The sequence below is a fragment of the Accipiter gentilis genome, chromosome 11 (assembly GCF_929443795.1).
Source record: "Accipiter gentilis chromosome 11, bAccGen1.1, whole genome shotgun sequence".
Taxonomy (NCBI): Eukaryota; Metazoa; Chordata; class Aves; order Accipitriformes; family Accipitridae; genus Astur; species Astur gentilis.
The window spans coordinates 17,774,748-17,790,361 of NC_064890.1; the positions used below are offsets into that span (position 1 = coordinate 17,774,748).

At 39.6% G+C, this 15,614-nt stretch overlaps 1 protein-coding gene across 5 annotated transcripts in view; it reads left to right on the top strand.

The window, feature by feature from the left end:
- The first annotated feature begins 7,483 nt into the window (after window positions 1-7,483).
- The window catches only part of TBC1D22A (TBC1 domain family member 22A), a 189,686-nt gene continuing 181,555 nt past the window's right edge, over window positions 7,484-15,614 (top strand). For all 5 annotated transcript variants that reach the window (XM_049813947.1, XM_049813948.1, XM_049813951.1 and 2 more), the window contains exons 1-4: window positions 7,484-7,679; window positions 10,226-10,282; window positions 12,476-12,816; window positions 13,538-13,717. In XM_049813947.1, coding sequence (XP_049669904.1) covers window positions 7,618-7,679; window positions 10,226-10,282; window positions 12,476-12,816; window positions 13,538-13,717 — 640 coding nt within the window. In that variant the 5' untranslated portion in view covers window positions 7,484-7,617. The remainder of the gene's footprint in view (window positions 7,680-10,225; window positions 10,283-12,475; window positions 12,817-13,537; window positions 13,718-15,614) is intronic.

Consider the following 15,614-nt stretch of genomic DNA (forward strand, 5'->3'; position numbering starts at 1 on the left):
CTTGAATAATAACTATAATGTATTATACTGAAGATATTTTTGGAAATTATATCTATACAACACACTGTAAGGCCAACTGTGAATTTATAGTCTATCCTGTATTTGTCATTCACCTTACACTACCTGAACTCACTCTACCACTAATACTTTTCTACAGAAATTGTATTAATAGGATTTCAATACTGAAAATATGTGGAACGCTAAGGAAGAAGGGAAGAAGGTTGTTTTCAGTTTAAATGTATGTTTCAACTGCTATACAGAGAAACTCAGAAAAGGATTAAAAAGCAAAGAGTAAAACTTAATTACCTTCTAATATACATTTGGATCAAAGAAAAATTAATTGAGAGAGAAATGGGGTTGAATAGCATGGTAAAGGCTTTGCTATTCTCAAGAAACACCAACAAAAACTAATCCCTCATACAGACACAAATGACATGAAAAAGGCACTAACAGTGGCTTTGAGGCATGAAAAGAGAAGTCAGTGGGAGACTTAAATTAGATATAGAGATCCAAGGAGAAAACACAAAAAGAATTGCAAAAAGCGCTTGTGATGGAGCTGGATGGTCAAAGACAAGACTAGAGCAAAAAAACCCCCACCCAACCAAACCCTGCAGCAGTCAGTCATGAATATTGTCAGAGAACAAATGTATGCTGTCAAGATAAACTGTAGATGCCAATTAACACACAGCTTGATGTGTTCTAATGCCTGAAAATATCTGCTGAAGATAATCCATCAAAATTTCTGTGTAGTATCATGTCTCCATTCTTCTTACATACATGGGAGGAGTTAAAGATTAACTTCTAAATAGCTTTTTTTGAGCAAAAAAGGAAGGGGCCAAGGACATGATTTATGCTAGTGGTATGCTAAATGCAATGTCTCCATGTTGAATACATCTTCTGAGAACAATGGATCAAATGCGAGAAGAAACACAGACTGGCCAGGGAATGAACTAAACAGAACATGTCTTCTACAGACTTTTATAGGTCTGGAGGTTTTCAACACTGAAGAAGACTCAAAGATCTACATACCAAATCATCAGAGGTTGTTCTAAACCACAGGTCAGAGCAGGTCAGTATCAGCAGTCACAGCAGCAGCAGGATAACCAAAAAGTAAACAATGCTGAGAAATACTTCTCTCCATGCTGGTGCATTTCCTGAAATTTGAGATGAAGTTGTCCATTAGAACCAAAATGACCAAAACAGAGACTGAACCAAAGCACCTAAACTCTGCTGTTAAACTCCTTCTTAGAGTTACAAGACACTTTGCTTCAGGTACTTTCTCTGAAAAATTCAGTAATACAAACTTTACGAAGAAGAAAAAAAGTGAGGCCACATAGCAAGATGAGTGTGGCTGTTCTAAAAAGAAACCTAAGAGATCCAAGAGCCCTACTCACTCTCATATTACATGCCCAAATCTGGTTTTGCCCTCCAATTAATTATAGATGATACTTTTTTTTAAAAAAAAGCCAATTTTTAGATTCAGAAGAAAAGCTCCAGACACCCATCTTTTACATTCTGCCCTATTTCATGTCCAGTTTTTACATTAAAGCAACAGTAGGCAGTTTTGCTATTTGTTATGACTTTGGAAAAAAAGTGGTTCTGTGTCTGCTCCAAGGAATTGCCTACTCTTACTGACTTTAGAGAAATGGTATTGCCTACTTCCTCATCAAGCCACAGTAGGAAGCAGGTCTTCTGGCACCTCCAAAGCCCTCCCAATAACTTGAGAAGATATTTAGTTTGAGGAAAAAACAACTAATGCTCCAATGATTTTGCTTTTCGCCTTGGTCTGATAGCAAGTTAAATGTGAAGTTTATAAACTGATTGGAATTGTAGAATTTAAAGAAAACAAATTACTATCAGCAATGAACAGAAGAGAACTATCATGGCTCAGAGCCAAATATGCATTGATTTATGTCTCTGTGTTTGAAGTTCTGTCATGCTGCAATGCTTTGTTTAAACCTTCACTTTATGTACTGGAGGCATAATAAGGTGGAATTTCAAGGAACTAGAAGTATGTTGGAAAGAGGACCCCTTGCTCTTGCCAGCTTCCCTGACTTCTACCCAAGATTTCCACTTACAAAGCATCCTTCCTCCTCCGAGTCATTTAAGCCTCAACTGCATATTGCATCAGACTTCAGAAAAGAGCAGTTTCATCTACTGGTCTGCCAGTGAGCAAGCACTCCTTGGACACAGACTGCTGTTCCAGGCTACGCCCAGTAGACGGTGTCAGATTATGAGTTGATGCTGTGATGCAGATAAAAATAAAACTAAAAACCTTCACCTAAAAATGCATGAAATGTAAACATAAGCACTGCTACTAACATTTTAGTGAATGACAGCTTTTGAAAACTAATGACATCGATCACTCTTCGAGGAGAAACAAGAGATAAAAACATTTACCCAGAGACAGCACAAATTTATTTATTTATGCTCTTTTCTGTTTCACAGTCATCTTTCACTGTTACTGAATTCAAAGTGTGAGTGTGCAGAATTCCATACATGTGCACTACCAAGCGTAAGTGTATTTTGGCAATTCTGCTCTTATTTTCAAAATCTTGTTCAACTCATGCAATAGGGAAGATGACTTACAGAGAACAAGTTACAAAATGCTATGATGACTGCTCATCTGCAATGATGACTCCTCCTGGCTATTACTCTCTCATGCTGATTCCTTCCCTGTTTTTTCCTCTGCAATTTTCTGGAGAAAAATTGCACTGCACTGAAAGAGCTGTTGTGACTATGTGATTTGCTGGACCATGTCTAACCTGTTTCAGTCTAGCTGTTGGCTATCCCTCCTCTTTAATATCTCTTTGCTCTTTCTTCCATGGTTCTACATGACTACTACTCCCATTTATGTTATCTTGCCCTATGTCTTTTTGTCACCAAGTACTGTACCCTCTGGGATTGTTGTCTTCCCTAGTGTAAGCGGCTCCCTCTGTTTCTACTACCCTTTTCTTTTTGTGCATGTGCTGGTTTTGGCTGAGATAGAGTTAATTTTCTTCACAGTAGGTAGCATGGGTCTATGTTTTGGATTTGTGCTGAAAACAGTGTTGATAACACAGGGATGTTTTACTAATTGCTGAGCAGTGCTTACACAGAGCCAAGGCCTTTTCCGCTTCTCACCCCACCCCACCAGCGAGTAGGCTGGGGGACACACAAGAAGTTCGGAGGGGACACAGCCGGGACAGCGGACCCCAACTGACTCAAGGGATATCCCACACCATATGACATCATGCTTAGTATATAAAGCTGGGGGAAGAAGAAGGAAGGGGAGGACGTTTGGAGTGATGGCGTTTATCTTCCCAAGTCACCTTTAGGTGTGATGGAGCCCTGCTGTCCTGGAGATGGCTGAACACCTGCCTGCCCATGGGAAGTGGGGAATTAATTCCTTGTTTTGCTTTGCTTGCATGTCCAGCTTTTACTTTACCTATTAAACTGTCTTTATCTCAGCCCATGAGTTTTCTCACTTTTACCATTCTGATTCTCTCCCCCATACCACTGTGAGGGAGGTGAGTGAGCAGCTGCATGGTACTTAGCTGCTTGGCTGGGGTTAAACCATGACAGTTCAGAATGCTGGTTTTGGGTTAGCTTGCTTGGCAACTTCACTCCCTTTGCTCAATTTTATTTTGAAGTACTGCTTCTTCCATGATATTTACAATAAAGTAGATGATGGATAAGGCTTGGTAGAAAGGCGTGTGCATGGACCAAACAGAAAGAGTGATCAGCCACCACAGAAAGCCCTGTGTGCTGCATTCAGAAGCACTTCCACCAGTTTGTTAAACAGTAAAAACATGTGCAAAAACCAATGCTTCAACATAGAAGTGGCTCACTTGAATTCAGTTTAAATTTTTTACTTATTGATTAAAGCAAACAAAAAAATGTGTATAGAGAAACATAGTATTGTTAGCTTGTAGAACAGTCAGTCTAAACTACACCTCATAGTTGCACCTACATTACAGTGTGTTGCTGACACAGCGATGTAAGGATAAGCATGAAAAAGCACACTCCCTAGCTTACACAACTTTATCAGCAAATCCTCCTGGTATGAGTGTAGCTAAGTTAGCAGGGGAGTGCTGTTGTCAGCTTAGCTAATTATGTTTAGCATCAATCTATACTTTCCCATGCATCATCAGAAAAGCTTCTTTTCCCAAAATACACTGCACCTCCACTGAAAAGTCTACCTATGTAACCATATCAGCACAGCTGTATCAGCAGATCCCTACAACAGACGAGCTGAAAAACAAACTGGTATAACTGAATGTCCACTGAAACACCTGCATATATAGCTCCCCAGCTATCACGCTAAATAAACAATAAAGTGTCTACTTTGTTGGAAACATTGCTAGTGCAAGCTACAACACTCCTAATTTTGATCAGCCAAGAACATAGCTACATTTCTACATTTTAGAACATACAGAAACTTCCTGGGCATCCTCAATAACACTTACCAACTGTACACAGTGACTTGATTCTGAAAAATGCCCATGAAAAATAAAAGCAGAGGAGAAAGAGGAGGAAATGAGGAGGAAACAAAAGAAAAAAGCCCACAAACCTCTCATCGGCTCAATACATTATTTGCCCATGCTGGCAACAGACCTTTTGCTAACTATAAATTCTTTCATACAACTTTGCATGAAACAAAACAAATACTGCAGTAGGCCTTTTACTATTTCTTCTTGCTCTGAAGTAACAAAAATTCCCATGCAATTCGTAACTGAAATATTACTGCAAGTTTATACTTCAATTCCAGTAGGGTGGAGCTTAGTTAATGTAGCTGCACAGACTTTAAAATAGTTTGGATGTTTGAAGCAGTGTAACTACAGCCAAGCGCAACTCAACATTAACCAATTTCCCAAGTGCTTATTTAGATTCTTGGGAGTGTTTGAAGACTATGCTAATCAGCTGCAGTAGGCGAGTCCCAGAGGTGAATGCAGTGTTGTTATACTCCTTGAATGACAGCACCTGAACACTGGCAGATCTCCTTCCCAAACACAATAAAGAGGTTGACAGTGGAATCTGTGTACTCCCTCAGCCGCCCATGTTACATTTCTGTTACTAAAAAAGTTAAGCAGGAACACTGCTAAAGTAGGTGTTCAGATCACCTTCTCCTTCCAAGTACTGTATAGCTGTGAAATTACCTCTTTGTGGTCAGATCACCTTATGTGATGGGCACAAAGAATTGTACCTAAATTACCTGATGGGGTCTTAAAAGATTCCTCCTTCTAAATCCCTTCCCCCTCCAGAACCTTGGCAACAGAGGTTTGTGTCAGGGATAAAATAAAACACAGAATAAGGAAAAAATATAAAAGTTAATAGAAAGGGAATTAAAATTCCTTGCCTTCTTGAGAGTCAACAACAGAGAGGGCCCAGTCCAGCTCTAGATGACTTCAGCCCAAGGGTATAAACTGGCAGCAGCTCTCCACAGCAGCAGACAGAGATTTTGTGATTGTGTACTTCCAGTTCCTCTTGATACAAAGGTTGCTTTATTTGCAGGTCACACTTGTTCATGTGAACAAATGAATGCAAGAGTTGTTTCCAGTACAAAATTCTGCACCACCCTAAAAACTTAAGCACAATGTAACATATACTGAATATAATGAAAACTACATAATAGTTAAATTTGTACTGATTTCATTATGTAATTCAGTAAAACCTCCACTTCTAAAATGAACCGGAAGTTCCACATGGCTGCACCAGACTGACAGAGAAGTTCAATGGCATTACTTCAGGATTCAGGTCAACTGTTACAAGGATGACAGATGGTTTAGGCTATCCTGGCTGAATCTAATTAAGTTTCCCTTTGAGAAATATGAACAAGGAGCAAATAAAAAGAACTTATTTTCAACATCCATATTAATGCAAATAATAGAATGTATCTTTTATGGGTTTATCACTTTTTTGAATGTCACAACCGAAAGTACATCATTTTGGTATTCTAATAGCAACAGGTCTAATTTAGATTTAAATTTATCTAGCTAAGACCAAGCAACGTTCCACTCATGACCTTGCGGGTTTCATTTTCACTTTAGCTAACAGATGTAGTTCATATTACATTATGTTTCTTGTGTATTCTATTAAAGCTGCTGATACTCAAGGTCACAATGCATTACAAAAAGCCTACAGGTCCAGAATCTGTAAGAGGGATCCTACTTGAAGGACACAAGTAGAGAAGATGATACTACACATAGCATATTTATATATAAGTAGCATTGAAATTACTGGGACATCAGCTTTCACTCATGGACGGTGATCTAGCAAGATCTGTGAAACATTTTATTTTTGTCAGTTCTTAGAAGGTAACTGGTAAAGTAAATCCCAAAACAGGCAGAGATCTTAATTATTTTTTATTCTTAATAAATAACTTACACATGAAATACAAATGTTGCGTTGCAGGTCAGGTTTTGTACTACATGCCAGTTTTTGAGTTAATTATGGCAGAACATTCCCTGCACAATCTTTGACATATAAAATTAGTCTTGCATTAGGATGCAGCAAAAAACTCTGTAAGTCAGCATTGTTTTCTCAGGTGCCATGGTCCAACGAGTAACATAAAACCTTACCTATTTTATTTGCAGAAGTGATGTATCCTTGGATCAGAATTGCTGAGAACTCTACAAAGACCCTCAACCTTGTATCCTCTCAAAGCAAATAAATGAAGTGGATACAATGATTGGATAAGTCCAATCTTCAGGAAAACTTTAAAGCCGAGAAAGATTGAAGTGCCCCCCTCCCCCGGTAGCTGAGTAAATAATTGGAAAAAAATAAAGTGGAAAAAAATCTGAAAATTTGATGTATTTTGTTATAAAACAGTGTTAAGAGCTAACTTGATTGAAATCTTGTCCTCTTCAAATGATGTCTCCTTCCATTGACATGGCAAGTTTTGCATGTCTCCCTGGAGAGTACTCTGAATTACTCTTTATGGTTAAATCAAAAAGGATTAAAACCTGACAACATCATACTCGGAGTGCCACGAAGTAAAGCCCGACTTTATAGGAATGCTTTAGTTAATCACAGATAGGAACCAAGAGTGAGTCTCTGTACCGTTGCAGGCTGGTACCTCACACAGCACGACAAGGCCAGGGGAGGGACGGGACGGGACGGGAAGGATGGGAAGGGAAGGGAAGGGACGGGACGGGACGGGAGAGGCTCCCTGGCGCCGGCGGCCTCGGCCTGGGTTCACACAGCAGCGACAGGACCCGGCCGAGGCTCCCGGCGCCGGGCACGGCCGCTGCCAGCTGCTTTCTCGCCGCCTCTCTGCCCAGCCCACGTCGGCCTCCCCAAGCGGGCGAGGCCGGCCGCTGCCTCCGTGACGGGAGGGGCGGACCGAGCCGCCACCGCGGCAGGCGCTGTCCCAAGGACCCGCCCCACCCGCCGCCCTACGCTGCGATTGGCCCAACCTGACCCACCCGGCAGCACTCTCACTTCTGGTTGGCCGAAGCCTCTGGGCCGCCTCGGGAGGCGAATGAGGAGCGGGGTTGTTTCCTGGTCCCAAGATGGCGGCGCTCAGTCCCGTTCCTGTGCGAGGGAATGGGGGCGAGTGAAGCCTGAGGGAGCGGGTCGGGGCCGCGCGCCGTGCCGTGCCGCGGCGGCGGGGAGGGGGATGAGGTGACGGCCGCCATGGCGAGCGACGCGGGCAGGAAGCAGTTCTGGAAGCGGAGCGGCGCGAAGGTGCCGGGCAGGTGAGAGGGCCCGCAGGAAGGCCGGGGCCCGCGGGCGGAGGCTCTGCCCGGCGGGCGCGGGCCCGTCCCGCCGCCAGCTGGAGCACCGGGCGGCGGGGCGAGCCTCCAGCCCGGGGGTGCCGGGCCGCGGGGGAGCGGGTCTGCCCAGCCCGGCTGCTGCCGCCGCCGCGGGGCTCGTCCCGCTTCCTCGTCTCCCCAGCGCCGTGTTCCGTCGCCTCGGCCGCGGGGTCCAGCGGGTCCCCGTAGGTCCTGTGCCCTGCGGGAGGAGCGTGTCCGGCCGGTCGCTGCTCGTAGCTGGGAGGCTCCGTCCCGCCCTCGCGTCTGCCGTCAGCTCAGTGCCGGGAGCGTTTCAGCCTTGGGCGCCTCCGCTTACCCGATCGCAGATCGCGGGTGGTCTCAGGAAGCCTTGGTTATAACTCGTATCAGAAGAGTCGTTAAATAACTGTCTGCACGCGCGTTCCCAGCCCGATGTCGTGGTCGGAATGGTTCACCTGGTTTTAGGGATGTGTTCCCTGGAAAATGTTGAGTCGGAGAACCTGTTTGTGGCTCTTAGCAATGATACAAGTTGTGATGTTTTGTGACTTGATACGAGTTACAACATCTTGAAGTACTACCCAGGAGGCTGCACTTTACAGGCATATAGCCATATTTTAGTTTTTGCTTGATATTTCAAAATACCAACAATTTCTCAGCTTTCTTCCTGAAGTGTGAACAGCAGACCCAGTCATTGTATCATTAAGAGCTACGAACATGTTCTCCCAATCAAATTTTTCCAGGTAATAGATCCCCAAAGTCACATTAACTCCTTAACCATTACATCAGGCGGGGAACACATGTTCAGGTGTTTATTTAACAATACCATTTTCTGTTTCCATCCCTACAGTGTTCTCACAGTAATTTGGTTTTGTGTGTTCTTTTTGTAAGAATGATTAGTGTTCTTGGTTCTCAGAGAACAGTAACTCTATACTTCATACCATTTACCTGAATTCAGCAAAATAATACCGCTCATTTAACTTCTTTCACTCTCAGTTACCCATAAGCACTAACCGGTAGTGGTTTTGTTTCTCTGATTATAAACTAACTCTTTCAGTCTAACTGTTCTTGTCTCTCAGAACTTATTTTGTAACTTTGCTGATTCCTTTGGGAGTAAAACACTTTTGACCTTCCTTGATTACACAGGGTCTCTGAATAGTTGCAGGCAACTGCAGGCATATGGAAAAAGGAGGACACTGGAGAATGTGTGGTGTTTGTTGGGTTTTTTTTTTTTTTTTTTATGGTGTGGAGAGCATTGTTGCTTTATATTTGGGTGGATTTCCATCATGGTCATTCATAGAGCGTCTGAAGGAAAAGGCAGATTCTGTCTGTATGCCAAAATAGAAGGTGACAACTGACCCTCATGGGAGCGCAGAGACTTGACCATGGAGTATATAGTGTACAGTCGTGTAGAAAGGCAGGTGGTGGACTGTTGTTTTGATTTGCATGGAATCACATAAATATCAATAGAGTTTATAAACCACCACTCTCAGTCATCTCTAGGGCTAATTTCGCTACTGTTAATACTGCCCCTGTAGTATAAGTCTAAGCCTCTCTTGAAATTTGTTATGACTACAGTCTTTTTGGCTTGGTTCTATCTCAGGTTTACTAAGGTTGGACTTATTTATATTTATGGTCTGGAGATTGGTTTTGATTTGTCAGGAGGGCATGTTTGTTTCCTTTTCTGTGGTTTTTAGTCCAGGCTTAGGCAGATGTTAATATTGTGTATGATTTGCTCCTCTTACAATCAGAGTGTTTTGTAGTAATAGTTTCCATCATGAAGCCACATGTAAATCTTGATGTATTTTCTGTGGAGTTTTTTTACTTATGAAATAATTTTATAGCTGAAAACTGGGAGGAAATTAAGTTTTAGTTTGTAGAGTTTTATTATTCACACAGTAACATGCTATTTTGTAATGTTAGAGATTGTAGTGAACAAGTCTGTCTTTGGAAGCTTATTTATTTCAAAGCGTTTGGTTTTAGTACTCCCATGGCTTTTATTCTCTAACATGCCATCTTTTGCATTTGTCTTTAAATTTATCAGCCTTGTACTTTAGTAATGGTTAAGAATTGACTGGATGGATTTTGGGTGACAAGGGTATATAAAAGATTAAATCTTTACAGACATTTCTTTGAGAATTTTTTTTTTTTTGCAAGAGATAAATGAATAAATGATAAATCAGAAGAGAGAGAGAATTTAAAAGCAGTGTAGATTCTTATTGTGGAGTTAACTTTTTTCCTTGTTTTAATTCCTGGTCAGAAAAATAAGTCGGCCTAAGTTAGTCTAGGCCTCAAAAAGAGTTCCCGTTTGGCAAATCTCTGATTTTTATTAAGTTACTTTTTAGTATACCTTTCAATTTCAGCTTTGTTATTTTTAGTGGTATGTGGGGTTCTTTGAAATGGAAAACACTTGGAACGTTTCAGTTCTATTTATTATTGACTATTTACTTAATACACAGAAAACCCCCAAATGTTTTATTATTTTTGTAATAACTCTCTTTCTTTTCCTTTAGTATTCAACATGTGTATGGAGCTCAGCATCCGCCTTTTGATCCATTATTGCATGGAACGTAAGTTAACCTAATTTTTAAATATTCCGGGTAATTTGGATCTCCTCTGCCTTCTCTCCTCTTTTTCTTCCCCGTCAGCTATAAAGTTTGTTGTTAGTCTTCCTTTTTCAGTTTTTGTTATAATCTTGACTTCTCTGTTTGAACTTCTCTTTTGTGACTTCCTGGTACTTACCATATTGGGAGCAACAAATGAGCTGTTCAGTTCTTAAGTAACATAGATTGCCAACTTTTTTTATCTGTTTGCAGTGCCTTATAAATTGGACATTGTGTGGTAAATATTAATCTTAATTTAGCAGATGAAGTTTCCAATTCAGGTGTAAGCAGCTTTCCTTCATGCGTCTCTGTTGATGGACTGGCTTCATTTGTCTATCTATAAAAGGAAAGAGTCAGGTTGTGGTGCAGATCGTTTTGAGGCAAAGGTGGGCGTTTTGCTTGTGAGTGAGAAGACAGTAGGTAGAATAGATTTTACAGCGATTCAAAAGTTTATTATCTTAGATGATGATTATTTGATATAAGAACATAATATACATGAAAATGGCAACATTATGTTAAACACTTTTAGTAACCAAATAAATTGCATGCTGATAACTCAGAATTAATGCAAGTGAATGATTTTCATCTCCTTATGGCTGAGGTGTTTAGCAAAATGCTGCATTCTGACAGCTTCTGCTTTTTATATTTTGCTTTATTGTCTTTTTTTTTTTTAAGGCAGTTTGTTTTAAGCTTTGTCAAGGGCAAAATTTTTTCTCGTTTATTGGTAGATTTCACAGCTCCTTTGAAACCAGCATTGCGGTTAAAATGTTGGTGTATGTGAGAATTTTGGGAAAATTATATGACCAATGAAATGAATGGCCCAAAGTGGTAAGGGCAAAAGATAATGTTAGAAGGAAAAGTATTGGCTTGGAAGGAGGTCATACTTTTCTAATAGCTTTTTTCAAGGGCTGGTTTGAAGTGGCACAAGAAGTAAACATGTGCTAGTTAATTTTCAGATGATGCAGAGTTGAAGGCAATTGAAATATGTGCCCTTGAGGACTGAAGAAAAAGGAATGGGATGAATTGGTCCAAAATGTGGAGTTATACAGAGAGACAAAAAGTAGAAGCTTATTGCTTGATATGATGACAGAAGAGGAGAAAGACCTTGCTATTTTAAACAATGATGACAAGTTTGGCCAAAGTGTCAGTGTTGTAGCACCTGTTAGGAAAGATATTCCCTGTGATGCATAACATAAACATTACTAACATTGTATGAAGACTGTGCGAGAACTTTTTCTGATTTCCAATTCTGGCTGCCTTGTCTTAACACAAAAAAGGTAAACTGGCACAGGCAGAAAGACAGGGATGGTCAGAAAGGACAATGAAGTTAATGGCATTAACTTTCTTTTTCTTTTGAGAGCAGTGGGAAACTCTCTCAACTTTATGCCTTATTTAGCTGAAATCTGAAGGGAGGCATGATTGCTTTGCATTACTGTAAGTAAGAACAAGTGCCAAGCTGGGGAGGGATACTTGGTTCATCTCTCTTATACTGCGTGTTGACAGAGGGACAAAAGTACTCTTAGGGGTACACTTAGACTAGTAAATAGAGTAAGTAACCTGCTTATGAGAAGAGCAAAGTTCTGAAGCAAGTTTGTGCTGGAATGCCTGAATGGGGAGGAATGATAGATTTAATGAGTTTTAAGGTGAGACTTGATGTGTTTATGGCAGTGATTGTATTACGTGATTGCTTATAATGACTTAGGAGTAGACCTGATTACTTGATTACTGCTCCTGTGTTGTTAAGCAACAATTGCATTGAAAGGCCTGAAATCTCTACAGAAGTTCATGAAGCAAGAGAAGTGCAGTGTGTTCTGTCTATCTTGTAAATTATTCTAGTATTATTCCTTTTATTTGACTTTGGGGTTGGTCTTTTTTTGTTTATTTGTTTTTGTTTTATTTTTTTTAAGACAAGAGAAGGAAGGACTTGTTCAGCTTCTATTCAAAGTCAAGAAGAGTCAGTTTTTACCTGCTGCAGTTCTCAGACATATTCGGCTGTATGTTATCGTGGGCAGATGTAGCAGTAACATGAGTGGAGGGAGATAAATATTTGCTACCTATATAATGTTAAGCATGGACTTTTGGGCTTTTCGGCCCTCTCCATAGTGTTTTGCTTACTCCATTGCGAGTTCTCTAAATACCGTTTTATTTATTTTTGAACAGTTTGATAAAACCAGGTTCAAAGCCACCTACAACTCCAGTGAAACTAAAGAAAGTCAGCACTTTCCAAGAATTTGAAAGTAACACAAGTGATGCTTGGGATCTTGGGGATGATGATGATGAACTCTTAGCAATAGCTGCTGAAAACTTAAATACAGAAGTGGTCATGGAAACAGCTCACCAAGTAATTCAGAATCACAGCAAGCTACAAGAACAGCATAAATTTCAGGAAGAACATTTACAGGAAGAGAAACAAGTAGAATCTGCAGAGCTGTCTTCAGTTGCATGTGGTGATAATAGGCTTGTTAAATCAGTCAGTGAAGGTCATACATCGAGTTCATCAGGTATGAAAAAGATCTTGAAAATCAAATGAGGAGAGCTATAATATTTGCCATTTAAGACATTAACCGCTTCCTAACCTTTTCTTAATACCACAGGAAAATATTACTAATCAGTATTGATTTATCTGAGGGAGATACTGCATGCTATACTAAACCGTAAAGCATGTGTGTGAGAAACACATGGGTGAAGGAAGAATAATTAAACTTTTTTGTTTGCAGCCTTAATAAATCCTCAATTTTGGAAGGAACTTGCACTGTTGAATGTATTTTAATGGTTAACTGCACCATGATGTATGCAATTAATAGTATTCCTACTATTGTGAAAAATTGTTATTAAAATGCTACTGTATAAAGTATCTTGAAAAACTGGAGAAAACCATGCCATGTTTTATGTATAAACTTTAAAGTAACCAACTGCAATGATTTCCCGTTTTTTTTTTTGTTTGTGTTTTTTTTTTTTTCTTCTTCTTTAGAATGGTGAGGGGGATAGAAACAGCTTTCAGTAGCACAGAGGTGTTAGAAATCAATTAGCCTTGCTGTTAGTATGTCCTCTAATTGATGTGTTTTAATTGTGGAATACTGCTTGGAAGAGGAATTTGAAGTCCAAACTTGAGTTTACATTTCTCCAAAACATAATTCTGTTTTAAATTTACAAATTAAATTCAAGTTGTTAGTAGCCTTCACGCTAGCTGAGGCTAACCGTTATGCTTCTTTTTCCCTTCAGATAATGCTAGTGAAAATTCTTCCATGCAGAGATCACAGTCCCTGCCACAAACTTCCACACCTCCCTTGGTGAGTGGAATGGCAGACTATAATACCTCAGTTACTCCTGCATTAACTGAAAGAGAAGCATCCCGATTAGACAAATTTAAGCAGCTACTTGCTGGCCCCAATACAGATCTTGGTGAGTATTTCTTATAGAAGCTATGAATTACACTAAATTCTTCTTTAACTATAAAATTTTCCTGTTTGTTGTACTGTTCTGCCTGATGGTTTGGTTAGGATCTAATCTTTTCAACATTTAGAGCTGAACTTGGAAAAGAAAGAATAGAATTGAATGCTTGTAGTATTCATGCTTGTAATATGCAGTTTGCATACATCCTACTAATACTTAAGGTGTTAGATGGCTTCTAGTTCTTTTCTTTCTCGTATTATTTATTCCTACTGGACTATCTCTGGAGAAAAAACCCAAAGTATAATTAGCTGTGCTTAGTGTTAATGCCTGATAGTGAAACAGCATGGAATACAAGAATGATTGCACGCTTAGAAATATGAATGTGAAAAATGATGAGACGTGAAAGTATTACTCCTTGTCTACTCGGTGAGCATTCCTCATGTTCACAGACTGATACAGTAGTTCCATGTCTCATCTGTGAATGCTGACATGTTAATGTGAAAACAAATATATTGTCAGATAACTTGACTGTTCCTTTTGTGCCCTGGATTGTAACTGCTGAATAGTAAATACAAGTGCTGAGAGGGTATCACAGAATCAAATGGCTTTGTATCCCGAGTGAAAATCTGGAGCGAGTATAAATAGTACACTACATTTGGAGAACTTGGCTGGTTACTTAGAAGTAGGAGTTTATGTCAATAACTGATAAAATGACTTCTAGTTAAACCATTCTGGAAGATATCTACAGGAAACCCTTATGGAAGGAAGTAGAAACTGCATGTTTGGAGTTCTTGAATTGATGCTTTTCTGCCTTGTAGTTGTCATGAGACTTCTTCAATATAATGTAGTCCAAGTTGTGGCTTTTTTTCTTTCTTTCTGCGCTGTGTCTTATTGTGCTATATGCTAGCAAAGTAGAACTACAGAAACAATACTAGCTAGATGAAACTTAACACTTCAGTGAGTTATAGGACATTCTTAGAAAATGCAACTGTGAATAAACTCTGAGGTGTCAAAACAAATTACATGTTTTATGTAAGCTTGAAAGTGGTAATCAGATATCACTTTTTCTCCCTTTGATCCAACAGATGTTATGAGCTATGTGATTGTGACAGACACGAAAACTCACAAGTTTTAAGAATGCTGTAACGTTGAAATCTTTGTTATGTAAGGTTATAAAGTCAGAGGGAAGACAAAGTTTAATTTATATCTATGCATTTCACTTTTGCTGTCTAATTAGATAAGAATATTTTCCCAGTAGATGCAATTTAGGGGTTTGAGTAAGAGATTTTGGAAGGGAGTGAAAGAAAATTTCCACACTTATCAGGAGTGCAGTCACCCTGACTGTGACGCGGGCTTAGTCAATGTTACTTAAACCTGTTTTTTTTTCCCTATCGAACTTTCTAAATCTTACACAGAAATATACATAGAAATATGAAATTTGAATATATTTCTCTTGATATTATTAAAATGTGAAAATATCTAATAAGCTCTCAATATTCTTTCTTGTAGATATCACTAAATAATGCCTTTTCTATGTCTGTTTATAGGAAGCTTGTCCTTTCTCTTGCTGTACAAACTGTAATGAGTACAGAATTTGAAGTTGTGTGAATTAGAAGTCCAGTTTTGATTTTTCGTTACAAACTTTTTGACTTCTGTACCTGGGATATATCCAGTAGCATTTCCTAATAAATTGTGTATTATTTATAGATATTTCTTAGTGAAAGAAAATAACTCTTTATTGATGAAACGCAAACTCTTGATGATCATGAAGCTGTTGGTAGTAGGCCATATGTGATGGTAGAGCTTGGACTACATTATATGTATATATTAGGGAAAGGGTGTGTATGCATATATACATATGCAAACATGTATATGCATATGACCACACGTACAGTTCATCAGAATC